Source organism: Gadus chalcogrammus, chromosome 4, assembly GCF_026213295.1.
Source record: "Gadus chalcogrammus isolate NIFS_2021 chromosome 4, NIFS_Gcha_1.0, whole genome shotgun sequence".
NCBI classification, from domain to species: Eukaryota; Metazoa; Chordata; class Actinopteri; order Gadiformes; family Gadidae; genus Gadus; species Gadus chalcogrammus.
In genome coordinates, this window is record NC_079415.1 from 29,020,803 (window position 1) to 29,048,578 (window position 27,776).

At 44.2% G+C, this 27,776-nt stretch overlaps 2 protein-coding genes and 1 pseudogene across 2 annotated transcripts in view; 1 reads left to right on the forward strand and 2 right to left on the reverse strand.

Moving 5' to 3' along the window:
• Nucleotides 1–9,609, forward strand: part of LOC130380327 (zinc finger protein 585A-like) — a 39,012-nt gene extending 29,403 nt beyond the window's left edge. Inside the window, exons 7-12 of the mRNA XM_056587499.1 lie at nucleotides 3,893–4,176; nucleotides 6,763–6,829; nucleotides 7,095–8,631; nucleotides 8,734–8,904; nucleotides 9,005–9,054; nucleotides 9,148–9,609. Of these exons, the coding sequence (XP_056443474.1) occupies nucleotides 3,893–4,176; nucleotides 6,763–6,829; nucleotides 7,095–7,810 (1,067 nt within the window). The 3' untranslated portion in view covers nucleotides 7,811–8,631; nucleotides 8,734–8,904; nucleotides 9,005–9,054; nucleotides 9,148–9,609. The remainder of the gene's footprint in view (nucleotides 1–3,892; nucleotides 4,177–6,762; nucleotides 6,830–7,094; nucleotides 8,632–8,733; nucleotides 8,905–9,004; nucleotides 9,055–9,147) is intronic.
• A 3,297-nt stretch (nucleotides 9,610–12,906) lies between these two features.
• LOC130380316 (zinc finger protein RFP-like) lies at nucleotides 12,907–14,714 on the reverse strand (annotated as a pseudogene).
• Nucleotides 14,715–22,778: 8,064 nt separating this feature from the next.
• Nucleotides 22,779–25,257, reverse strand: LOC130380314 (zinc finger protein RFP-like). Its single transcript, XM_056587487.1, has 2 exons — nucleotides 25,089–25,257; nucleotides 22,779–24,981 (listed from the first exon to the last, which is right to left on the reverse strand). The coding sequence occupies exon 2, from the start codon at nucleotides 24,977–24,979 to the stop codon at nucleotides 23,348–23,350; it is 1,632 nt and encodes a 543-aa protein (XP_056443462.1). The 5' UTR covers nucleotides 24,980–24,981; nucleotides 25,089–25,257; the 3' UTR covers nucleotides 22,779–23,347.
• Between the last annotated feature and the right edge of the window lie 2,519 nt (nucleotides 25,258–27,776).

Sequence of the window (27,776 nt, forward strand, 5' to 3'; positions counted from 1 at the left end):
TGCGCTGAAAAGCCTGGTCCTCTTTGGAAAAGCATCATGACCAGCGCCCTGTTATGTTAACTGATCAGCTTACAGGGAAGGACACGTTGTCGCTTGCTATTGTCAAAATAGAATAATTGTGTTTCTCTCGCATGTTGTGCTCAGATCATTTTGCGCTGGTGTTCGTTCAGTGTCCTCCACCTGGCCTCCGCTTGAGCTTTGAGTCTAGGGGGGAGGGTGCTGGAGGAGACATCCCTCTCCAAAACTCTGAATCTTTGTCTGCAGTACACATTTTAAACCCTCGGCCTCAATGTTACATGAACGTTAGGGCTGTAACAATAAACCAACTCACGATTTGGTTTGTATCAAGATTTTTGACCCACTATTCGATACTTCCCACGATTTTTTTTAATCTAAAAAGCCTTTTATTTAAACAACACTTATGTAACAATAAACTTAATTTAACATTTGATAAAAAATATTTTGGAACACTGATCAGATTTGAACAGAAAGAATACTATTAATGTATCGCTACATTAATAAATAAATAACCAAAGATTGCAGTTGGAGGATGCTTGCAGGTAGGCAAAAACCCTCAACTAGTTTGGTGGTTTAGTCAAATATCCTATTATGGATTCTTATTAGGCTATGTAGCTTAAAGCTATTGTTGACGGGGGGGGGGGGGGGGGGGGTATGGAGCGATTGTTGACGGGGGGGGGGGGGGGGGGGGGGGGGGGGTGGGAAGGGGAAAGACGTGGCCGATAGGGTAAAAAAATATTATTATTTTTATTTTTGGTCATGGGCCCCCCCTCTGCTTTGGGCCCCCCCACAACTGTCCCCTTTGTCCCCGCAGTCCGTCGGCCCTGTGTACCACTACCAAGTCAACACAGTGTTATGGGTGAGCAGCTGACGGTGGCAAGTTGGCCGCCAGTGCGGACCTTCGAATCCATTGACCAGCAGAATATGCATGCGTACGTTTTTCAAATGACATTTTCTCTAAATCTATACAGTAAAATCAAATGGTTCCTTGTGTACAAGTAGTCGGTACACCAGTTAGTATGGTCATATCAGTCAGTGCCTGAACTCATGTGAAATTCGGTCTATAGCTCACTTCAAAGTGCTGACATAATGCAATTTTGCAAAGGCGAGAATATGCATGTGTACGTTTTTCAAATGAAAATTTCTCAAAATCTATACAGTAAAATAACATAGTTCCTTGTGTACAAGTAGTCAGCACAGCGGTTAATATGGTAATATCAGTCAGTGCCTGAACTTATGTGGAATTCTGTCTATAGCTCACTTCAAAGTGCTGACATAATGCAATTTGCAAAGTCGAGAATATGCATGTGTACGTTTTTCAAATGAACATTTCTCAAAATCTATACAGTAAAATCACATAGTTCCTTGTGTACAAGTAGTCAGCACAGCGGTTAATATGGTCATATCAGTCAGTGCCTGAACTTATGTGAAATTCTATCTATAGCTCACTTCAAAGTGCTGACATAATGCAATTTGCAAAGGCGAGAATGTGCAATGTGTACGTTTTTCAAATGAACATTTCTCAAAATCTATACAGTAAAATCACATAGTTCCTTGTGTACAAGTAGTCAGCAGAGCGGTTAATATGGTCATATCAGTCAGTGCCTGAACTTATGTGAAATTCGGTCTATAGCTCACTTCAAAGTGCTGACATAATGCAATATTGCAAAGGCGAGAATATGCATGTGAAAGTTTTTCAAATGACATTTGCTCTAAATCTATACAGTAAAATCAAATGGTTCCTTGTGTACAAGTAGTCAGCACACCGGTTAATATGTTCATATCAACCAGTGCCTGAACTTATCTGAAATTATATCTATAGCTCCCTTCAAAGTGCTGACATAATGCAATTTGCAAAGGCGAGAAATTAAAGCCCACACATGCATATTCTCGCCTTTGCAAAATTGCATTATGTCAGCACTTTGAAGTGAGCTATAGACAGAATTTCACATAAGTTCAGGCACTGACTGATATGACTATATTAAACGCTGTGCTGACTACTTGTACACAAGGAACTATGTGATTTTACTGTATAGATTTTGAGAAATTTTCATTTGAAAAACGTACACATGCATATTCTTGTCTTTGCAAATTGCATTATGTCAGCACTTTGAAGGGAGCTATAGACAGTTTCACATAAGTTCAGGCACTGGTTGATATGACCATATTAACCAGTGTGCTGACTACTTGTACACAAGGAACTATGTGATTTTACAGTATAGATTTAGAGAAATGTTCATTTGAAAAACGTACACATTGCACATTCTCGCCTTTGCAAATTGCATTATGTCAGCACTTTGAAGTGAGCTATAGATAGAATTTCACATAAGTTCAGGCACTGACTGATATGACCATACTAACTGGTGTACCGACTACTTGTACACAAGGAACCATTTGATTTTACTTTATAGATTTAGAGAAAATGTCATTTGAAAAACGTACGCATGCATATTCTGCTGGTCAATGGATTCGAAGGTCCGCACTGGCGGCCAACTTGCCACCGTCAGCTGCTCACCCATAACACTGTGTTGACTTGGTAGTGGTACACAGGGCCGACGGACTGCGGGGACAAAGGGGACAGTTGTGGGGGGGCCCAAGGCAGAGGGGGGGCCCATGACCAAAAAAAAAAAAGAAAAATATTTTTTTTCCCTATCGGCCACGTCTTTCCCCTTCCCACCCCCCCCCCCCGTCAACAATCGCTCCATACCCCCCCCCCCGTCAACAATCGCTCCATACCCCCCCCCCCCCCGTCAACAATCGCTCCGTACCCCCCCCCCCCCCCCCCCCCCCCCCTCAACAACTTAGCGCAGGGGGGCCCATCAGTAGCTATAGTATAGGGGCCCAGGATTTGGTGCAACGGCCCTGGCGGTACATGCACTTTTTAAATAACCATAACCACCTTGCTACATTTTCAAACAGTTTGTTTTGTTATAAACATCAGAGCTGTAGTTACGGCACTGTATACTTGATACTGATGAATAATTATGTTCGATTTTTTAAAAAGTTTAAATGTTCTAAAATAGGTACAATATTATAACCACGTTAATAATGTTTGTAAGAAACCAAACCGTTGGTAAACCGTTTGAAAATGTAGCAAGTTATGGTTATTTAAAAAGTACATGTACCACTACCAACACAATGTTATGGGTGAGCAGCTGACTGGCGAGATGTCCGCAAGTGCGGACATTCTAGACGCCGCCGTAAGACAGCTAGTGTTCTATATATCTACGCACGTAGGTGAAGGCTTTTATTTTGAAAACGATGCGAGATACCAACCAAAGGATGTTTAGAGTAAAGGCGCACGAAGATTTTGTGTGACGGCTGGCTTAACCGCGGATGAACGAATGGCGGCTCACTTGACCGCAGTCTTCATTCCGACCTATAAGCAGACGACTGCCGTTCAAAGCACACAAAACAATAGAGACAGGATCACACAGGCTATTTTTTCGCATTTGTCCCACTCTGGATAAATGTCGTTCATATCGCATATGAGGACTTCGCAGGCTGTGGAGAAATGCAATCCTCCGTAGCCACGGAGAGCGGTCATCGCAGAGAGGGCATCTCATCGCAGATTTACGGCATCGTTAAGAGGAGCGGTGTCAGCAGACTATTATTTAGACAGGTTATTATCAAATTTCCATCTGACAATTTGACCGGAGAGTTAGAAAGGGCGTATCGTGCTTCTGCCTTCTCACACCGCGAGACAGGTTTGTGGTTTTGAGTGTCATGATTCCGGTTTCGATATGCATATCGTTACAGCCCTAATAAACATACATTTAAATAGTTTATTTCATGTGTACAAATACACACTTCCTCCTTTTATGTAAACAGTGCATCAAAACAATTACTTGGTCTTTTTTTCCTCCCTCTGCAGAAGACTGTGATGCCTTTGGAGACCGCAGCACGCAGCGCGGCTCCACCTCGGAGAGTCAGGGTGTGGACGCCCCTGGCTCCTCCCACATGTCCAATCACAGCGGGGAGCTGAAGATCCTGAGCGTCTACGGTAAAGGGGAGGGCCCACTGGCGGTGGACGGCCATGACACCCTCTTCACCGCGTCAGAAGTGGAGGCCCTGAACTCGCTGTCTGCGGACCACAGCGCGGCCAAGAGCCTGGAGCGCGGCGAGCGGCTGGTCTACCGTGAGGATCTGAGTGTGCAGGTTGGAAATCATCTTCTTATTCAGCATCCAAAAGAGAGGCTTCCTCTGTTAAAACTCCAGCACACAACCTTAGAAAGCTCACACCTCTATGATTTAATGAGTCGTACGTGTAGCCTGGCTATTTCCAGGTTGTTGGTATAGGGAAGCTGCTGTCATTTTCTTCAGCACAAGAGGCTTGATCAACGGGCCTAGTTCAACTGATTCTGTATGCAAATGGCTGCTTGCTGTCGCTTCCCTGTCGTCATTGTGTTGAACCAGCCAATAGGGTGCCAGGGGGAGTAGCCAACTAGTTGATTGGCGCTGTCGCACCAAAATTGTACCGGGGGTGAAAATTGTACCACCTACGTAATTCGCGTTCGAAACATTACGTCATCGTTCGACACGATTGTCCGATGCTTCGCGCTCATGTTGCCAAACAAGAAATAACATAATACAGACAACATTTTTTTTTTACTTTATATTTGTATTGTATTGAATTTAGCTAGTAAACTGAGTGTTTTAAAGTGTATCATAGTCTAGCTAGCTTGTGTTAATACACTCAGTTTACTAGCTAAATGCCATTAAACAATTAAATACAATACAATTATAAAGTTAGCAACGCTAATAAATGTCATTTGTAAAATAAGTGTTATCTGCTTAAAGGGACTCTGACCGTTGTTGCATTTGAGAATTACAGCACATTCAAATCATCCCGCGAGTACTGTAACAACCTCGCCGGTGACATAATGATGTCGAGTCATTAGTAGTTGAAGGTAGTTTTAATGAACCAAAACCAGGTCACTGAAACCCGTAACATTGTAACCAACGGCAGAAAACCGACACAAAACAAACCCCGGTTACCCCGGCAACCCCCAACACGGTCTCACTCGCGTGCAGGCCCCCACCCTCCTGTTCTTCCAAGGCCCTCCCCCAGCTGACCTAATGATTCGCCCCCACGCTGATTGACAAGAAGAACATTACAATACATACACATAGAACAACTGGCATAGCGGACAACGAAATATAATGTAACACATAACACACAAACTATTTAACTGTCCCAGGGTCGCTACAGTACAAAAGTTCTAGACTCCCATGGGTTATGTTTAGACTCCCATGGGTTATGTTTAGACTCCCAGGGGTCATAATATCTACCAGGGGTCTAGTAAACAAGAAATTTAGCAGGTGGCTCACTGTAATTTTATGGGCTTCGTGCGATACCGTTTTGAGGCCCCATGTTGAAGGACAGTGGTCCCACTGAGTATAAGAAAGGTGTATGAGCATTACAAACAGAGTAGCGGGACAACGTAGCGTCTGAGTCCGAAATGGGTCCCCTAATCGGACTGAGTGGTGTGGTTGGGTGCCAACGTTCTGGAGGTCTTCCTGTAGCTCCAGAGTAGCGGGACAACGTTGCGTCTGTTGTCCGAAATGGGTCCCGTAATCGGACTGAGTGGTGCGGTTGGGTGCCAACGTTCTGGAGGTCTTCCTGTAGCTCCAGAGTAGCGGGACAACGTCGCGTCTGAGTCCGAAATGGGTCCCGTAATCGGACTGAGTGGTGCGGTTGGGTGCCAACGGTCTGGAGGTCTTCCGGTAGCTCCAGAGTAGCGGGACAACGTCGCGTCTGAGTCCGAAACGGGTCCCCTAATCAGACTGAGTGGTGCGGTTGGTTGCCAACGGTCTGGAGGTCCTGAGAATCATCCAGGGGAGCGGGACCACTTGGCTTCTGAGGCCGAATCGGGTCCCCTTGTCGGACTGAATGGTGCAGTTGGTGGCCAACAGTCTGGAGGTCTTCCTGAGGCTCCAGAGGAGGGTAACTCTGTGAGTCTGAGTCCGAGATGAGTCCCCTAATCGGACTGAATGGTGCAGTTTCAGTACGCCGTGGACCACTTTGGTCTGCCATCGTCAGTCGCTACGCTACTCGCTACCGTCTGCCGTGGAATCAAAACAAACCCTCTAGTTGAGGACGCGCCTTGATGACGCGGGCCCGAATGTGCCACAAGAAGCAGACGGAAAACCTTATATATCCATGCAGCAAACAGACAGGTCTGTCGGCCAATAAGGTCATTCGGTCCGAAGAATTTTATTGGTTGAAGTTTTCACTAAATATTATGAGAGTAAAATAATTGTTTGTTTTTACTCCTGGTGGGTCTGTCTTGCATATTAGAGTGTTATTACCTTATTAATACCAATTTAACCTTATCCAAAAAAAGTGTAAAAATGCAACAAAGGTAAGAGTCCCTTTAATGTTATTTCGTCTTGCGACGCTCAATGAATGAGCGCGAATGTTTGTGAATATTCATGAACCTTCCTACGTCATCGTTCGTCCGTTGCCAGGCAGGTTTGGAAATTTCAAACGCAGCTTACGTAGGCAGTACAAGTTTCGCCCCCGGTACAATTTTGGTCTCAAAAAACGGTCTCAGCTTCTCCAAAAACGTATCAGAATCAGAAAGATATGAATTGCTCTTCTCCAGACCCTTATGAAGGGCGAATTCAAATCGCCGTCAGAGCAGGTTGGGGGAACCCAGTCTATCGTAATTGGGGATTAACAACTATTCTGTGCAAATGAAAGAATGTCTTTTGTGTGTGTTTCCTTCGTTATGTGGAAAGCCGGAGACCCCAGACACCATTTCAATCAAGGTTGAAGAGGATATTGGTGGAGGCATGCCCGCCGTAGGTTAGTAATACACATTGCATCTATGCAAGAAAACAACCTTGATCAACTGAGAATGTACTCTAATCTGCCTTCTCAGTAGGAGCCTTTAACCCTTGACCATCAAAAGGGCGACAAGGAAAATGCATAATCAACAAATAGAAGTTAGAAAGAATGTCAAAATATAATTCTTCCTATACACAAGTGTGTACAAAGTACATACTGTATACCTTTGTGAAAATGATTAATTCAAATCATTACTTTCTCTCTTTCTCTGTTTTCCTCTCAGAAGAAGACAATGACATCAGAGACTGCAGCACGCAGCGCAGCGCCACCTCGGAGAGTGTGCGTGTTGACGCCCCTGGCTCCTCCCACATGTCAAGTCACAGCGGGGAGCTGCGCATCCTGAGCATTAACGGAGAAGGGGAGGGCCCACTGGCGGTGGACGGCCATGACACCCTCTTTGCCGTGTCAGAACTGGAGGCCTTGAGCTCGCTGTCCGCTGACCACAGCGTGGCCAAGAGCCTGATCTGCAGCGTGAGGCTTGTCCACCTTGAGGAGCTGACTGGGCATCAGGGCTTCCGCAAGGGCCGGGCCGATGTCTTGTGTGGCAAGGTTATTCCCAACAATGCCAATATGATCGTCCAAATGAGGACTCACTCCGGCGAGAAGCCCTACAAGTGTGACCAATGCACGAAGCGGTTCAGTCTGAAAGGCCGGCTGAAGCGCCACATGATGATTCACTCCGGGGTGAAGCCCTACAAGTGTGACCAATGCACGAAGTCTTTCTGTCAGAAAGACTACCTGAATAGCCACATGAGAACTCACTCCGGCGAGAAGCCCTACAAGTGTGACCAATGCACAAAGCGCTTCAGTCGGACAAACAACCTGAATATCCACATGAGTACTCACTCTGGGGAGAAGCCCTACAAGTGTGACCAATGCACGATGCGCTTCAGTCACAAAGGCACCCTGAAGATCCACATGAGGACTCACTCCGGTTAGAAGCCCTGCCTGTTAGTGCATTGCAACGCCAGCTACAGAGACCCAAGCAATTTGAGTGTGCACATGCTCAAGCACACGGGCAATGGGGGGCTTTCACATAGGGGAACGGGGCGCTTTGATTGAGACCTCTGTCCGGTATGTGTCGAAATTTCTGCTTTTAGTTTTTCTTTTCATCAGGATTAAACACTTTTCTGCTTTTGATTCGCTTTGTTTTGCTCGGTTTTCATTTTAGTAATTTATGTCTGTGTGATAAAGAACTTATTTCTCTGACTCTTCTAACAGTAAAATATTAGGAAACGTTCACATCGTTGGTAAATACAAAGGAAACATGTGAGGGGAGTATAGCACTAACCTCACTGAACATACCCAGCTTTTCTTGGGGAAAACCTGGTTCGACAGAGACGCAACTCGCAGTCAGAGTTAAATGGTTCCACGACACTCACTCTAGATTAAATTAGTCTAACCAGGTTTTCCGCTTTAGGTTCAATGCGCGTTCACAGAAAAGGTGTGTTTATCACGTCATTTGACTCCCCCTTATGCAATGTGAATCGTGCGTGTGTGGTGTATTATTATGAATTCCTACGAGGAATTCAAGGTCCAAATCACAGCCAAGGGGAACACGGTTGCCCATAATATGGCTAGGGTAGCGTGCTGGCAAAAAATAGCCGTCCGTGTTCATTCGTAAGTGAAAAGATTCTGCATATTGTCTAAAAATATCATGTATCATCATCATGCCTTTTACCCCCATAGATGTGGTGCCAGCACGCTCCTACGAACATGGGGCCAAGTCAAAAATAAATATTAAAATAATATTCAATGTGGTAAGTTGTAAGCATCCCTTTGAATAATTTCAGGTGAATCTAGCCTGTATGATTTGCAATGGCCTAGGCTCCAACCTTTAGTCACATGTTGATTACCTGCAGCAAACAAAAAAAACAAATTTAATACGACTGGGAGGAGGACCGCTCCCCCGCCCTTCACCACTTCGGAGGAGCTGGCTCTCGCCTATAACGAAGGTCGGCCGATGATGGTAGGAGTGGAAGGGGGGGCGTCCTCTGACCCCACTGCCTCGACTTCCAAGGCCTCTGTAATGAGTATGTATTCATGTATTGGCAATGGACTTCAATAATTGTCTTGCTAATCAAATTGTTGTGAAATGATTTGAGTGTAAATTAATTGTCATTTTGGTTGAAGGTACAAACATTAGTTTGGAGGAGCTGCCGACAATCAATCTCCACTCTGAGGTATATAACTATCAAAGCAAAGTGTCACGTACTCTTCTAAATGTTTAATTTCTGGACAGAATGTCCTATAATAGGTTTCCCTGATTCTTGCAGGAGACTGTCGGCCGGTGACTCCAGGGCGACTATGGAGGTGATTTTTCTGAACAATTCTCACAGCTATAGTATGAATAAAAAATGCCTAGGCCTAATTGTGTCACTGACATAGCGGTTATGTGTATGCGGATGATGGTGGATGCTGCTGATGGTGGATGCTGCTGATGGTGGATGCTGCTGAAGGTGGATGCTGCTGAAGGTGGATGCTGCTGATGGTGGATGCTGATGGCTGCTGCAGCAGGTCGCTGCTGCTTGAGGCGATGGCTGCTTGAGCTGGCTGGTGCCGGATAACACTGCTGCTGCAGGTCGCTGCTGCTTGAGGCGATGGCTGCTTGAGCTGGCTGGTGGTGGCGAAGGATGGTGGTGTCGCCTTCTGCTGCTAGTGGTGGCGGCTTGTGCTGGCGACGGCTGTTGGTGGTGATGGTGGTGGTGGTGGCGGCGGCGACTGCTGCGATTGTTGTCCTTCCTTTCGACCTGATGCACTTTGCTATCCTTAACCTCAGCCTGATGTTTGTGGAGTATTTTCTTTGTTTATTAATAACTTATAATATTCCTCCCTGTTCCTTCACTTTGTTCTTGTTTTACAAGTTAGACGTACACGCACACCTGTTGACACATTTGTTGTTCTTGTTCCACACATGACTAACATTGTTTTATTTATTGATACCCCCTGGCTCTACTTTGCTGTTCTTGTTCACTTACTGTATGTTTGCTTTGTTGTTCTTAGTCCTTGTTCCCACTTGTTTTTGGTTCCACAAACCTCAGCCTGATATATCTGGCATCTCAAACACTGGGTCCAGCTTTACCTGGCGCCTACTCCTTTGCAGTGTGCAGATGTTAGGCAGTGGAATCTGCATTTGCTGCAGGGTTTTATAACCAGTGGTCCATTTTACTTGTATTGCTTTTTTAATTGTCTCCTTTCCTGACCGTATTCCTCTCTTGTCAACACTTATATACAATATTCATCCCTGTTCCTTCACTTTGTTGCTTTTCAAGTTGGACACACACACACACACACACACACACATATTCTTGTCTAAAAAAATACTTTCATTTGTTATTCTTTAATTTATGTGATACTTTGTGTTCGGCTTAGTCTTAAAAGTAGCATGGTTGTGTGGTCAGCTCCTGCCTCATCAGAAGAAGTTGCCTGGAAACTAAATGCTAAATGGACTGTTGCTACTCTGCTTTCTCAATCGCTCTCTGACCACGGGTACGTGAATCGGAATTACAAGCAAAATCAAGAAAATGTAATAGTCCAGTTGCGCTAAAATGAACATCTTGAATCGTGTTAAATTTCAGAACAGATGTAGTAAGGTTAAGCCACTAAAGTCAGTAGCCTAGTGCTACCCATGCTTACACGAACGTGAAGCTTTAACCCTAACCCTTAGTCTCAAGGTCTGTGACAAATGCAGTTTGGGACCGTTGAATATATATTTTATATGCTACATGCCAAAAGACTTCATTAATTTGTAACCTACTTGTTCCTTTTAAGTATAACATACGTGTGTGTGTGTGTGTGTGTGTGTGTGTGTGTGTGTGTCACACACACACACACACACACACACAGAAACACAAGGACACAAAGAAACACAAGGACACTATCCAGACATTATTGGCAAAAAATATGAATAAATTAATTATAAAATTAGTTCCGGCCGAGCACACGTTGTTGGGCTTCTTGGCGAGCACCATGGGGGCCCGTTTCTGAGGAGGAGGAGGAGGAGGAGGATGGAGGGGGAGGGGGAGGAGGAGGAGGAGGAGGATGAAGGAGGAGGAGGGGGTAGAGGAGGAGGGGGAGGGGGAGGAGGAGGAGGTGGAGGAGGAGGTAGATGAGGAGAAGGAGGAGGTAGAGGAGGAGGGAGAGGAGGAGGGAGAGGAGGAGGAAGAGGAGGAGGAGAGGAAGAAGAGGATGAAGGGTGTGAGTGGAGATGTTGAGGGACAAGAGTGGTAGGATGAGGAAGGGGAGGAGTAAGGGTGGATTTGAAGGTGGAAGGAAGGGTGAGGAAAAAATTAAAGGATCGGTAGGGGGAGGGAGGAGGCGGTGAGGGAGGGAGGAGGAAGGAAACAGGAGAAGGAAGGAGGAGATAAGAGGGAGGAAGAAATAATACCTAAACCCTAGAATTACGTCAGCTATCCACAGACACTCTAATGAATATGTAATCACATGTCAGTGTAAACCTTATTTTTTTTGTTTTTAACTGAATCAACAAAGTTATTTTTCGATCAAAGCGTCTGCTAAATGACTCAACAGCCGGTCTCCATGGTGACGGATGATGGTAGTATTGTCACCTTCGGTTGCTCGGGCTCCGGTGCTTCCCTGTCGCCCCGGTCCCAGCTCCGCTTGGTCACTGGTCGACGGTGGCGAGCTCGAGGAGCGCCGAGAAGACGAAGGCCGGCGTGGCACGCGCTGATGAACCGGCCCATGGCGACGCCGGACGCCACCTTGGGCAGCGAGTTCCTGGCGCCGATGCTCAGCGTTGTCACGGCGATCACCGTGGGGACGCCCAAACAAACAAACAAATGAATAAAAGCAACACAGAATGAAGCAGGTTTTAGAGTTTGAATCTGTCTCTTCTGTCCAGTTACCTCAGTGTGGCGCCCCGTCTAAAGCTAGGGCCCCACTACACGATGCTTTCATCCTGAAGCGATCACTAAACCATTGAGCAGGGCACATTTAACCAGTGGCGTGTGTGTGTGTGTGTGGGTGTGTGTGTGTGAGTGAGACGCTGTGTAAGAAAGAAATGAGGTGGGGGCAGAGACACTGGCTATTCAGAGTATGTTGAATAATTACAGTGTAGTGACCCTAGTGGACCACACTAGCTGCCACATTGAAGAACTCTAGTCTCAGTGAATTATCCCTTCTACCTCTATAATCAGCCATCAGAGGATTAATTCATGCTCCTTAGATGACAGGTTAGGGTTCCACACTCACTTCTATCACGGTCTATGGACCCACTGAAGATACCTGGGCCTCCCCCTGACCACCCTATAAAGCATCTAGTTCCCCCGCTGCAAGCCCCCCGAGTGTTACGTTGTTTTGATCGCCGTATATGTTTGAATCAAGTTACGTTTATTGTAGTGAGAAATACCTGGAAGAAAATAGCATTTAGTGCGGAAAGTAAAGTAGTCTATATTCACTGTCCTTTGAGGGTAGAGCTGAACCATGGATCATTGGAGCAAAATAATTGTTTGCCGTCTTAAAAAAGGCTACATTAGCGGTAAAGCACTTTGCCCCAATACACACAATACACAATATTTGCCCCAATAAATCCTCATATTGCCTATGGTTATTTGTAAACACGTGTAATGTGTATGCAAAACAATAATTAACACAATCCTGGATGAGCTAGAGAGGAGAGCAGAGATAGGGGAGAGGAGGAAGAGAAGAGAGAGGAAGGAGAGAGGAGAAACTAAGAGGAGAGGATGGAGAGGAGAGCTGACAAGAGAAAGTCACGGTACTCACACACATGAGGGGCATCTTTACATGTAGTCACTGTGAACTTTGTGTAAGTGTGGAAGTGGAACACATGTTGGGATGTTGTATATGGTGGATATTAAAAGTCATTGACTCATTAGCTTTTTTTCCATTTGTATTTAAATCCGTATCATACATTTTATTGTGTCTTCATTCATGATTCAGAGGTAAAGCAATGATTTGATTATTATGATGCAAATTAATCCCAGAAACTAGTTATACATAATTGCTACCATAAACAATTGTATAGCAGTTAACCATTAAAAAAAACATGAGAAAAAAACTACGAAGTAGGTATATACTGTAATGTAATAATTTACAATGGGTTATATTTTATAATAGTCAGAGTTATTTTCTTACAACAATAATGCAGTTCACTCAGATCTCAGATAGTAGAGATTCTAATTCAGGGAACAACATTAGTTGTTTTGGTTGTTTGATTATTTTATTATCAAACAAAGCTCTTAGGTCTGTTTTACTGGACAGGTGAGATGATCAGGGGGGCAGAGTTTGTACCACCCTCATGATCACATGGACAGAGGAATGGATAGAGAGGCTCTCTAAAGTTACAGCCAGTAGCAGAGTAGATATGAACCCTGGCTTCCACATCATAGAAGGAGACCAGACCCTCATCATAATCAACAAACACCCCCACCTTCTGGAGCTCAGCTCTCAGAGGGAGACGGAAAGCAGTGTTACCATTAAACACCATCCCATCCTCGTCGTAGTAAAGTGTCCAGTAACCCTTCTCAGGGCTCACTATGATCAGACCTTTTCTGTCGATGGACTCTCTGGCCACTCCCAAACGCCATGCAGTCTTGTCTTTGACCTGGACCTCAAAGTAAAATATCCATGAAGAGAAGTTCTGCCTCGTGAGAACATATACATACTTTGTAAATCTCTTCGGGTTGTCTTGGAGTTTCTTCCCTACACCTCCATCATGTACTTGTTTCCCATCATTAGACAGGATGAGACTGGGATGAGCTGTATCGGGATCCAGAGTCACATCTACTTCATACTGCTGGGCCCTCTTCAGTTCAGCATCACACAGCTTCTTCATTTCCATGTTCAGTGTCTCCTCCAGCTGATCCAGGGATCTCCTCAAGGTCCCTACGTATGACGGAGGACGGACCTCCACCGTTGTCCAGTCCCTGGCGGGTGGAGGATTCTTCAGGGATCTGAAGGCCTGGAGGAAGTGGAGGTGGTCTTTAGTGTGTGAGAGCTGCTTCATCTCTGAGCTTCTATTGGTCAGAGCTTCTACCTCCTGCTCCAGCTCTCTGATGTGGCCTACAGCTTGTTTCGTTGTGGATTTCAGTCTCTCATTAACCATTTGGTTAAGGTCCTCCTGGCACTTTTCAATGGAGCGCATCAGAGCGGTGAGGACCTGCAGACCATCGGCAATCTCTCTGTCTGCATTGGCTTTGTTGCGTTTAGCTGTGTCTTTAATCTCCTGAATATTTCTTTGTCTCTCCTGGATCATCTGCTGAACTTCAGCCTCCATCTTTCCCAGCTGGGCCATCTTCACTTCATATTCCTCCTTTAAAGGTACAACAGGATGGGACCAGTGGTCTTTCTCTGTGCAGAACTGACACACACACACCTGTTCAGTCTGGCAGAAGAGCTCCAGAAGTCGGTCGTGTTTCTTACACATCCTGTCTTCCAGACGGTCCATAGGCTCGACCAGCCGATGTTTCTTCAGGACTGCAACTCTCTGATGTGGCTCCAGGTGGGTTTGACAGAAAGACATGAAACACTCTAGGCAGGACTTCAAAGCCTTCAGCTGGGTCCCAGTACAGACGTCACAGGGAACTTCTGCTGGTCCAACACAAGGCTGCTCTTTTACTCGTACAGAAGTTCCAAACCGATCAATCATCTCTGATAAGAGGATATTGACCCGTAAATCAGGTCTTGCGTTGAAAAGGTCATTGCAAACAGGTTATTTGTGCTGGACTTGTTCATCCCAAAACGTAGTAATACAGGTTCTGCAGAAGTTGTGTCCACATGGCGTGGTAACTGGACTGCTGAACACATCCAGGCAGATGGAACATGAAAAGTTCTCCTCAGACCAGGAAGTGTTTTCAGAGGCCATTCCTAGACGCAGACAAGAAGCTATATGTATTGAGCAATACCATTACTTTTGTTATTCCATAACTGTAAACAGGATTTGACTACTCTCAAAGTTGTGCTTTTTTACTCACCTTTTTGTGGTTTCTGTTTCTTAGACATTTTTTTCCAAAATGATTCCCTTATTATTACCGTAAGTTGTATTTCCTTTACAAGATGTCCTCTCCTCTCCTTCCCCAACACCTGGCTCCTCCCCTGGCAGCTGGCACTGCCCCCACGGACACAGTTCAATAACGGTTCAAGTTCCACACTCTGGCTTTGGGGGCATTCATGCGCTGTAATTCAAATGCGTTGATGTGTTTTTTTTTAAATAATTGAAAACAGAATATATGACAAAACACAGACCAATGGCCGGTGCACAACCAGACTGGGAGTAAGAGATATGTAAAAACTGTTTACTTGACTTGTCCTGATGCTGGTAATTTTCTACACAGTCTTTAAATAAAAAAATAAAAAAATAAAAGCAACACTCTCCCTGTGGGTCCAGGTTATATGTGCTATTATGGTTTGTGTTTTAATATTGAGTTAACGCTGGTAGTTATATAAGGCTTATCTCCCAGACTTCAACCTCATGAAACAGCTGCATCACGTGGCTCAGGGTAGGGCAGACGAACCAGACCAACAAATTCACTATTCAGAGACGCACAACTGGTATCTGTAATTTAGTTCTAGTTGTTATCAAGGTGTGCATTGAGCCTCAGAAAATGAGAAAATAGTGGGTGGAGGAGTCTGTGTCCCTCCTGGCTAGGGGGCTACGGAGTTCGGAATTTGAGGAAGTACAAACTTTTGGGAGCGGTTCTTTCAGACAGTACCTCTACAATGCTGACGCCTTAATGAAGCTGTTAAGGTCCTTGTTATCTGGCTATCCGGGCAACATTTCTGCCTGATGGGAAATTGAGACCCACTCATCAGGAGACTTCCGTTCTGGGGGGTAGTTAAGAACGTAATACTAAAGCACAAACACACACAATAGAGATGGGGATTCGAGTCTGAGACTCGGACTCGAGTCGCACTAAAGTCGCACAAACGGCGACTTCAGGCTTGACTTGTGACTCCACCCAAAAGACTTCAGACTTGACTCGGACTCGAGCTTCGAGACTCGTCAAGTCATGCAATTATAGCTTTAAATCTAAGTTCATTGGTGTATTTGTATTAGGGATGGGCAACGATCGCCGAATAGTTGAATAGTCTGAGTCACGTAGAATATCGAATAATGTATGTGACTATCGTTATTTATTACACGGCTCTTCTTAATGCTGCGGAACGCTCCGTTCACTTGCATGGGCCTTCAAAACTTCCAGCAGTGAATTTTTTTTGGAAGCATATTGCTAAGCATACAATGACCGCTGTTAAGGAAAGTGGATTTTTTGCCGTCAGTCGTATTACTCCGCAAGTAGTCCGGTAACTTATCAACCCCAGCATCCTTGGTTGCTAAGCAACGTCAACGTCTTTGGCTGACTATATCTCTGCTGATCAACACTACGAATGCTGGTAACAAATCAATTGTAAAAAGACACAGAGTGTGAAGTTACTTTTCTTGTTTTGGCAAGTAGCCGTATAATAAGCAGAATAATGCATAGAACGTCCGCGATCATTATTGTAAATAAGCCTTATTCTCCCGATAATGACCGGTGTTCTATACATTATCCCTTACCAGACCAGATGGCCAGAGACTTGAGACTTGACTTGGACTTCTGGCAAAAGACTTGAGAATTGACTTGAACTTGCCCCTCAAAGACTTGAGACTTGACTTGGAATCGAGCTCAAAGACTTGAGAGTCGTCGTCCAACGAATGTCTTGTGAACATCTCTGACGCACACAGACACACACACACACACACACACACACACACACACACACACACACACACACACACACACACACACACACGCACACACACCTTGTGTTTGATACATTACACAACTTGAATACTCAATCTTAGCCTCCAGAAACAAATACACTGTTATGTCTGCAGAATAGATGGGTAGCCAGACAGACAGAGAGGCAGGTAGGTAGAAAGAGGGGGAGAGCCCTAAGCCCTCTATAGGACAAGGAAACCCTCCACTAAAAAGCCAGTGGGAAGGAACCCAGAGACAGAGCCCAGAAGAGGTATTCTCCAACAACTGATGCGAGTTTCTTTCACCACAGTCTTTATAAAACCGACCCTATCTCTTTGTGTCCAGGTTATATGTGCTTTTATGGTTCATGATTTGATATTGAGGCAACAATGGACGTTTTATGAGGCTTATCTCCTGGACCTAAACCCATAAATGTATAAATGTGTATGAGTACGTGTCCGCAGACGACACACACACACACACACACACACACACACACACACACACACACACACACACACACACACACACACACACACACACACACACACACACACTCCTTCACTCAGGTTTGTTTTTTGGGTTGTTCCTCCTCTGTTCTTTCTTGGCTCGTGTTTTTCTTAAAGCAACGAACAGAACAGAACAGAGAAACGGAAGACAGAAAGCTTCTCCTCCTCCCTCCCCTCTCGGTGCGGTGGTGGGACCAACTATAGCGCCACGTGGAGCCGTGTGGTTTGCTTCGGCAGTGCCGGGGAACCCTGAGGTGAGAGACAGAGAGACGGCAATCTGACCCATGAGCACCACACGCCAACCCCCCTTTACCGTAGAGTCTACACAACCGCAGATATTCACCGCCTTCTACCGGTGAACGACCACGTGACTGCACGTATCTAAAAGGCACCTATGGAAGCATATATGACGCAAAATTCAAGTGACAATGCAATTTGCAATTCAATAAGTTATTGCATTATGCAATTGACAATTCATTATGCATTTAATGTGTTATTCAAAGTGTATTTTAGTATGCAAAGTAACAATGAAATCCTCAATTCAATTTGAAAAAGTAATAACAATAAAAATATAATTATAATAATAATAATGATAAAATATAGCTGCATGCGGCAATGTGGGTGTCAAGCATAATGGGACTCGATAAGCTAATTCTGCCTGGCGGACGTAATCGGCCGGGTGGCTAAATGGCGACCGTCTCGGTAATCGGTAATAACGACAGATGGTGGAATGACCTAGAGCGATATGCGAGTATGCGTCAATGTAAAAAAAATGGAATGTGTCCCCACCTAGTGTTAAGGGCACATTATTGTCTGGCTAATAAATCACACAAATGCATAGGGGTATTCGGAACAATATCCCTAACAGAGACACAATGTCAACAAGCATCCGTTCTGGAGGTGGTTCATGAAGCATTTCATCCAGTGGGAATTGCAGTTTATTTTGTAAGTGGGCGGAATGGCAAATATAGTCATTGTTGCATTATACATTATGCACTGCTTGTCGCCACACGAATGCACTGTCTACCCGTTGATGAGCGCTGTTCAACGCAACTAACATTGATATGACGGAAGTGGTGTTCTGATTGTATGCTGTATGACAGATTGACATGATGATTTAATATGATTGATATGTTATCAGCTTTATATAACACAGTATATGATGACCATGATAAAATGCATATGATTAGATATAATTTACTGACAATGAAAGCTTTTGGCAAATGGTTATTATGACAACGAAAATACATTGAAGTTGCTGGAATAGAGGACTGGACATAGGTGTTGATTACGCCGCGGACGCTGGGGACGCGTCCCCACCAGATTTCGTCAAGATTCATTTTGTACCCACCACAATTATTATGGATTATTACACTGGTCTTCTCAATGCATGGAATGCTCAGTTTACTTGTATGGGCTCTTCACAACTTCCGGCGGTGTATTATATTTGATAATTCACCGTTGTTAATTATAATTGACTGCTGTCAAGGAAAACAAAGGACTTTTTGCCTCTAATGACGTCTTTGGTATCACTCCTCAAGCAGTCCGGTAACTTTTCAACCCCAGAGTCTTCGGTTGCTAGGCGACGTCAACGTCTTTGGTGGACTATTTCTCTGCTGATCAACACTACGAATGCTGGTAACAAATAAATTGAAAACAATGTAAGCGCCGCCACTACGACAATTAGACGTCAATGAGTGGCGTTAAGTCTGAATGGAAGGCGGTCCCCCTTTAAAATGCTACCTTTTCACTGCAGTATTCACTTGCTGTTGTAGTGTCAATATGGTCCGATTTTAAACAAGATTGAAGATTCTAGGGAACAAAGTTACATACAGTGTTAATAAGAGTTTAATAATGTAAATTGTAATGTAAAAAAAATATGGATTTTATCAGGCGGGCCACAGTTGTGCAACCAGACACTCTTGGAAACAGTACAAAGAAACTGAAGAATGCATTACCTACAATAAATAGTATCCAAATTGTGCATTTTGAATGCTGCAATTTGACCCCTATCCATCTTTAGAATGGGCCTATATAGGTGTCTTGCCTAATCATCCAACATAGTCATTTACTTGTGTGTTATGAACATATACACACATTCCAAATAGGTATAACAATATATTAGCACATAACTAGCTTAATTAAAAGCTAAATGACAATAAAGAGTCACCTGAACAGGGACTTGAACCTCGGACCCCCAGATTACCAATGTAATGGCAGAAGGTTGGTTACTACGGGCTGCTACCATGTGAGCTACCACCCAGAACATCGTTAACAATGGCTGCTACAGTGTGAGCTACCACCAAGAACTTCAGTTACTAATGGCATGGCTGCTACAGTGTGAGCTACCACCAAGAACATCAGTGGATTTGTATGATAGTAGTTTATTTGAAGTGCTCAGCACAGGGAACCCTGCAATCTTCCGGGGATTCCAAAGTACAGGCTAGCTTGTGACAGGTTACAATAGCGTCAATATGGAAGTAAAATGTAGGAGTTTTTTGTGTTCATACAAGCAGAGATACTTCGGTACATAGTTGTCATTCATTGGGCAAAGCATTTCAAATTGAAAGGTTGCCACGGAGAACCTATTTCGCCATTTATTAGCTGGTGATAATTCCTCCCAAGAACCATGTTGACTGTTTCTATTGTAAAGAAGCCTCACGTCGCTGTGGTTATATTATGTCATCTAAGCAGTTATGTTTACAAATCGTGTCAACCTTTTTAACTATATTTAACCATTCACACATTTTTCCAGAATAAAAAATCTGCGTTCGGCCCAACGATCGAGTGAGTCTGAGCTGAGCTGTTTAAGTTCCCATAAAGGAGTAAATCCTTGTTGTCACAATAAATAAATCCCTCCCCCCACCCCCAACATTGAGATCTACAAACAATAAAAAGCAAGATATAAAACGAAACTCCAGTCTGCGGAACCAAATATATATATAAAGAAATTACATGAAAACCAAGGCAAGACCATGCCAAATCCAGCAGAATCCAGGAAATCTCTTCTCCTTCTAGCTTGTAGGAAGATATGGTGATCCCTAGTGTCCAAGAAGAGGTAGTGCCACTCATAACAAAGACCTTAGAAATGACACTGCTACCCTCTAATTAATCCCAGAGATACGCGTTCACATCCAGAGGATAAAAAACATGCACAAAAAATACGAATAATGTCCTGTGTTTTTCCTACTCTTACCGGTATTTTCGGAGAACTAAGTGTAGTGCATTGGATACACGTATTCAGGTTAGATAATTCAAAGTCAGAAATAATGAGATTTGAAACAAAAGATGAACAAAATGTTGCTTGAGTCTTGGGGGGAGGGAGGCGTGGTCTGAAGGGGTTGTGAAGCTACATCACATTGACACCCATGAGGGTAAACGGTATATATATTACACACAGTTGTGTAAGATACATGTATATGTATTGCAACGACAAATGTTCCCCTAGGTCTTTTTTGTTGCCGATGTTTGTATCCAGGATCACCATTGCCGGGGTGGGGAGGTTGGTTGCCAACAGGGCAAAGAGTTCCACCAATCACCGGGAATGGATTTCACATTCAACGTAGCGTTGGCGAGGTTCGGTATCCACAACTCAACCGGGACTATCAAATTCGGCTTTTACCCCAACCTGCAGTTCCTTGGGAAAGCTTTGTGCTGGTTTCCCAAACCAAACAGGGCCCCGTTTCCCGAAAGCGTCGTTAGCCTAAGTGGATCGTGAAGTGCGTCGAAAGGGCATCGTAGAGTTTTCACCGCGTTTCCCGAAAGCATCGTGGGGAACGAACGTCTTGAAAACGCTCGTAGCTAACGAGTACTCCAGGGGTGCTCGTAGGTACTCGTAGGACGCTAAGAGCATCGTCAGCTATAGCCTCAGTGGCGACACCATCGGACATTCCGTCTATTGGATGCGTTTTATTAAAACGCATTGCGCCTTTATGTTCTTAGTTTGGTAATTAATAAAGATTATTAATTAATTTATTAATAAAGATGTTAAAATGGCCAAAATAAAACGGGACAGTCCAGAAAATGTTTGCGCAGGCAGGGCACTCAAAATGTGTGAGAGAAAGTGGGGGGATTTGTGCAGACTGACATAGGCTACTCATAAAACGTAGCATAAAATAATGTAAAAAAATAAATAAATTAAAACAATTAAAAAAAATAAAAAATAAAGAAATAAAATAAATTATAAAAAACAAGCAAAGGAGCAGGCAAAAGGCTGGGATATGGTGGGGATTGGTCACGTTGACGGGAATGTTTAGTGACATGTGGGAGGGTGGAGGGGGTTAAAAAAAAGTCTCAATCACTCTTCGACGCGCATGAAAACCAGCCGCGTAGATGAGGGAGGCCGTCCTCACACCGATCTTCCTCGTCGTCATCGTCCTCAGCGTCCTCCGGTTCAAGCAATGCCACCCCAGCCTTGCAATGTTGTGCAACATAGCCGTCACACATATCACGGCGCATGACTTGGCCGGCGAAAACTGGAGCCCTCCGCCTGACCTGTGAAGGCATCTAAAGCGCAACTTCCACCTCCCGATCGTGCGCTCAACGATGCACCGGGCCAGACGGTGGGCTTCGTTGTATTCCTCATCAATACATACCTTACCCTATTTCCGGAGGGGCTTTTATAGCCAATCAAATTATCTTTTAATTTAATTATTTAATTATCATCAATTGTGTTTTAATGTCTTTAGCATTCATATAATTGCACTCTATTTTTTTCGTAGGCTCTGCTGTTGTCCTTGATGGGGATATATTTTAACCCTTTTTAACACAATTTTCCTGCGACATTCCTGCGTCTCCCCCTCCTACGGAGCCCATTTCAGCACCGTGTCAGTAGACAGTTACAATCCTACGACGTCGTGAGTGCAGCGAATGCGCGTTCACGTTAAGAGGAGTTTCGGGAAACGCTCCAAAGAAATTATCGATGGATCGCAAGATCCATCGGGAGAATGATCGTACGAGCGAAGATCCATCGTTATCGGGAAACGGGGCCCAGGCCAGGTTTACCCTCTGTGTATGGTGCACTGTGTATCAGTGGCAGGCGAGTCCATGGTGATTGGCGAGTCCAAACTCGTCCGTATTGCAATTTGCCTTCGACAGGTCGCAGAGAGCTCCCCCCACAGGGGGTGTCAGGAAGAGAGAGGGAGAGGTTGAGAGAGAGAGAGAGAGGTAGGTAGAGAGTGAGAAGAGAGAGAGAGAGAGAAAGGTAGAGAGAGAGAGAAAGGTAGGGAGAGAGAGAGAGAGAGAGAGAGAGAGAGAGAGAGAGAGAGAGAGAGAGAGAGAGAGAGCGAGAGAGAGAGAGAGAGAGAGAGAGAGAGAGAGAGAGAGAGAGAGAGAGAGAGAGAGAGAGAGAGAGAGAGAGAGGATGGATGGAAGGACAGTGGTGTACTTTTTCACTAAATTTAATGGACGTTATCAGAGGTTATCAGCCCCATAGCTATGGGTCAGTAGAGGCCTACTCTACCTCCCAGAAGGTTTCGAAGGCCATTATCATCCATCCTTATGTTTGAAGTCTACATATATATTTTTTTTTTACGTTTTTCGACATATGTTTTGAATTTGAATATATATACATCTAAATATATATATACACCTTTATTTATAACATAAATATATGTATCTGTATTTATGTTATAAAGACTGAAATAAACCAGTCGACAGAGTGAATGGGAGCTACGCCTCTGGCCAGCGGCTTTTTCAGGGATTTTATTTTGAATGGTTTGCATCGTTTACAGAACTAGGGCACCCCCTGGTGGTTGAAACATTGATTACTCAATGGACAACAAGTGTGCCGCCTCACTCAGCCCCAGAGTCCAATCAGTCTGACTCGGCCAGGTGAGGATGCCTCAACCACACATCAGCAGAAAACCCACAATATTTGACAGAAAATCTACTTTAAGTACATTTTTATTCAAATCTCAAAAGTTTACAAACATTGTATTGTGTTGTCAAACATGATTCAAAAATGATAAAGGAGTGTATTTGGTTAAAAAAATCGACTTAACATTTCACATTATGTATCCTTATGTAATATTATATATTATTATTATTATCATTAAAAGTATAAAAACAATTCAGATAAAAAGACATTGAACATTGTAGTGTATTCTTAGAAGTTATAATGGGTAATATTGTTTATAGTACACAGTGTTAGTGGCTTAATGTATTGGTCCTTCAGATCTCAGATCTCACATTGTAGAGATTGTAATTCAGGTAACAACATCAATTGTTTTGGTTGTTTGATTATTTTATTGTCAAACAAAGGCCCTGTCTGTTTGATTGACAGGTGAGATGATCAGGGGGGCAGAGTTTGTACCTTCTTCATGTAAACATGGACAGAGGAGTGGATAAAGAGGCTCACTGAAGGTGCAGCCAGTAGCAGAGTAGATATGAACCCTGGCTTCCACATCATAGAAGGAGACCAGACCCTCATCATAATCAACAAACACCCCCACCTTCTGGAGCTCAGCTCTCAGAGGGAGACGGATGGCAGGGTTATCATTAAATGACAACCCATCCTTGCTGAATTTAATACTCCAGCAACCTCTCCCAGGGGTCAGATATATAATGCCTTTTCTTTTGATGGACTCTCTGGCAACACCAACATGCCATTGAGTCTTGTCTTTAACCTGGACCTCAAAGTAAAATCTCCCTAAGGAGAAGCTCTGCCTCATGAGAACACATACACACTCTGTAAATCTCTTTGGGTTGTCTGGGAGTTCCCTGACAACCCAAAGAGATCCAACACCTCCATCATGTACTTGTTTCCCATCATCAGACAGGATGAGCTGGGATGGTGCTGTATCAGGATCCAGAGTCACATGTACTTCATACTGCTGGACCCTCTTCAGTTCAGCAACTCGCAGCTTCTTCATCTCAATGTTCAGTTTCCCCTCCAGCTGATCCAGGGATCTCCTCAAGGTCCCTACGTATGACGGAGGATGGACCTCCACCGTCGTCCAGTCCCTGGTGGGTGGAGGATTCTTCAGGGATCTGAAGGCCTGGAGGAAGTGGAGGTGGTCTTTAGTGTGTGAGAGCTGCTTCACCTCTGAGCTTCTATTGGTCAGATCTTCTATTTCCTGCTCCAGCTCTTTGATGAGGTCTTCAGCTTGTTTCGTTGTGGATTTCAGTCTCTCTTTAACCATTTGTTTGAGATCATCCTGGCACTTTTCAATGCAGCGCATCAGAGCAGTGAGGACCTGCACACCATCAGTTATCTCTCTGTCTGCATCTGCTTTGCTGCATTTTAATGTGTCTTTAATCTCCTGAATGTTTTTTTGTCTCTTCTGGATCATCTGCTGAACTTCAGCCTCTATCTTCCCCAGCTGGGCCTTCTTCACTACATATTCCTTATTTAGAGGTACAACAGGATGGGACCTGTGGTCTGTCTCTGTGCAGAACTGACACAAAAACACCTGTTCAGTCTGGCAGAAGAGCTCCAGAAGTCGGTCGTGTTTCTTACACATCATGTCTTCCAGACGGTCTGTAGGCTCGACCAGCCGATGTTTCTTCAGGCCTGCTACTCTCTGATGTGGCTCCAGGTGGGTTTGGCAGTAAGAGATAGAACACACTAGGCAGGACTTCACTGCCTTCAGCTTGGTCCCAGTACAGACGTCACAGGGAACTTCTCCTGGTTTAACACAAAGCTGCTCTTTTACTCGTACCGATGTTCGAAACTGAGTGGCCAGCTCTGATAAGAGGGTATTGATCCGTAAATCAGGTCTTGTGTTGAAAAGCATGTTGCAAAGAGGACATTTGTACTGGACTAGTTTATCCCAGAACTGTGTAATACATGTTCTGCAGAAGTTGTGTCCACATGGTGTGGAAACTGGACTCCTGAATACATCCAGACAGATGGAACATGAAAAAGTGTTTGCAGAGGCCATTCCTAGAGACAGACAACAAGGTTTATGTAACGAGCAATACCATCATATTTTTATTCTATCACAGGAAGAGAAGTTTTAACTTTTCTTAACGTTGTGCTGTTTTACTCACCTTGTTGTTGTTTCAGTGTGACTATATTTGCAGTGTGACTATAACACAAAATGTGTTTTATTTTTCCTCCTGAAAGAGAGAACTGCTTCCACGTCGAATGGATCTGGTTTCTGTGAATGTTAAGAATGTTTCCTGATCAACATGTCCTCTCCTCTCCTCCCCTAACACCTGGCTCCTCCCCTAACACCTGGCCGCGCCCCCACTGACGCACAGCTCACTGACATTCATGCGTTGTTCTTCAAATATGTTGATGTGTTTTCAAATATGTTTAAAAACACAATATAGGACAAAACACAGAGCTATAGAAAACAATTGACTTCACTTCTTGAGGCTGGTAGTTTCTCTGCAGTATCCCATAAAAACAACCCTCTCCCTGTGATGGAAAATGAGTATCTGTATTTTAGTTCTAGTTGTTATTTAGGGTTATCAAGGGGAGATTGAGCAAATTGATGTTACATTAATCCATTGCAGTCTTACTTCATTTGAGTCCATGGAATTCCTTCCATTCCTTTAAGCCAACTGATTGCGTGGAGCCTGCTTTCCCTCCTGGCTCAATCAACGAACACTCACCTTATGGTGACGGTTCAGCTGAACAAGCTACAGAGTTATTACAGAACTAGACAATTAAAGACCTTTCTTCCTGTGTTGTCTGGACAGCCATTTAAACTCATATAATTGGACCTGCTATTTGTTACTCTTTCACTGCAGCAATCAGTTTTGTTTTAAATGATGTGAAATACTCCACATCTTTATTTCTTTCTATACCAATAAGACTGCAGATAAAAAAGGAGAGAATGACAACAATATTTTGGACAGTAGGGTTGCTGTTATAAAATAACTCGTAGTCAAGTTTTAAACGAAACCAAACATGGTGTTGGGGAGGGTCACAAACCCCTCAGAATGTAAAAAATTTAGTTTTGCATTGAGGGGCGGGGCTTGATTGCAGATCAGGTTTTCACCATCTCTGGGGCGGAGCCAGAACATTTGATCGACGTAACCTGATAACCTAGCACTGCCGTTTACGGTTAACACATGTATTTGATAGAGGGCCAAATTAAGGGCTTATTTACATACGTTTTTAAGATGTTATGCATTGAAGTGGTCAGTCAGTCAGTCTGACTCTCTCCCTCTCTCCCTCTCTCTCTCTCTCTCTCTCTCTCTCTCTCTCTCTCTCTCTCTCTCTCTCTCTCTCTCTCTCTCTCTTATATGAGTTGAACTTCATGCGTTGTAAACGGAAGAGTATATAGCGCTATGGAGTGAAAGCAAAAAATAGAGCGAGAGACAGACAGAGACCGACAGACAGAGAGAGCGAGAGATGAATCTAACCAGATAAATCATTGACAGGACCTTTAAGGCTAATAGCTAGGCTATTATTTAAGCCCTCTAAACCCTTAGCTCTCTATAAGACAAGGAAACACCCCTAAAGGCCCACAGGGAAGGAACCCTTAACCGACCGATAATAAAAGACCTTAGTGGACGTTATAACGCTTTAGATGACACAACATTTAACACAAATGAGGGTTCGATGGTTAGCAAGGAGGTCGCTCATCAGTGAGTTGTTGTGTGTTCGATGGTTAGCAAGGAGGTCGCTCATCAGTGAGTCTTTGTGGGTTTCCTTTAGGTGCCGCTCCCCCAAAATTCTCCCAAACATTTTTTTTTCTTTGCTTTGAGCTCGCTGGAAAGTCCATGTCTGCTGGCGATGTGCTGCGCTGCACAGGTACTTATATTTTTGAGTTTGTTTTTTTGTTTGTTTTGATAAACGGTGACTCAACCATTCCAGGAATCCTTTGGGTGATTTGAATCTCTAGTCCCGGGTGGCCCGACCGGTAGAGCTTGTCAGTTGGTATGGCGCCCTCAAAGAAACTCAGAACGGCCCGTAGTGCAGGAAGGAACTGAATTCATGAATTAATTCAGGACATTTAATCGATAATTCAAGCAGACATCTTGTCTAAAGCATTTATACGTCGGTTTCCATTATTTCTATTCACTGACTCCCTCCTCAGGTGAAGCACCTGCTGTTGCAGGCATCACCTCTGATGGGCTGATAGGGTGACCCGCTCACATTCTGGTTCAGGCATTACCTCTGATTGGCTGATAGGGTGACCCGGTCCCCTGCTGATTAGGCTCTGATGTGACACGCCTGTCCTCCTCTTATTGAAGCTGAACTGAAGGGGCGTTCACAGGGGAGCCGGCAGCCCTGCAGTCCCACAATGAACCAGGACTGTTGAGGGGCTCAGGGGACCCGGTTGGTTGGTTTGTTTAGACTCCTCGTCCAAAGGATCCCCAATGTCCTCCCTGAGCAGCCCAGACCTGGGCCATCATCTCACTGGACGCTCTGGGTACAAACACCTACTAATGGTCATATTGTGAGTTATAATTTGGCTAACATTATCTTCTATTATTGTAGGTGAGAGGTGGTTTAGGAACCTGACAGAATTCCCACACACAACGAGTCTTGTTATTAAAACGATTGAGGTTTTGTATGGCACAAAAATGTTTTCCTTTTCTCATCTCATCTCATTCGGTACAGGTAGGTCTTCCTGCAAAGTGTTTCACATACTTACTTCTTTTTAAATGGATTATGTACACCGGGAGTGATTCCCTAAACCAGGCCTATTCAACTAGCGGCCCATTGGCCAAATGCGGCCCTTCTTAATTTTTTTCTGGCACGCAAGAAGTTGCATGCAA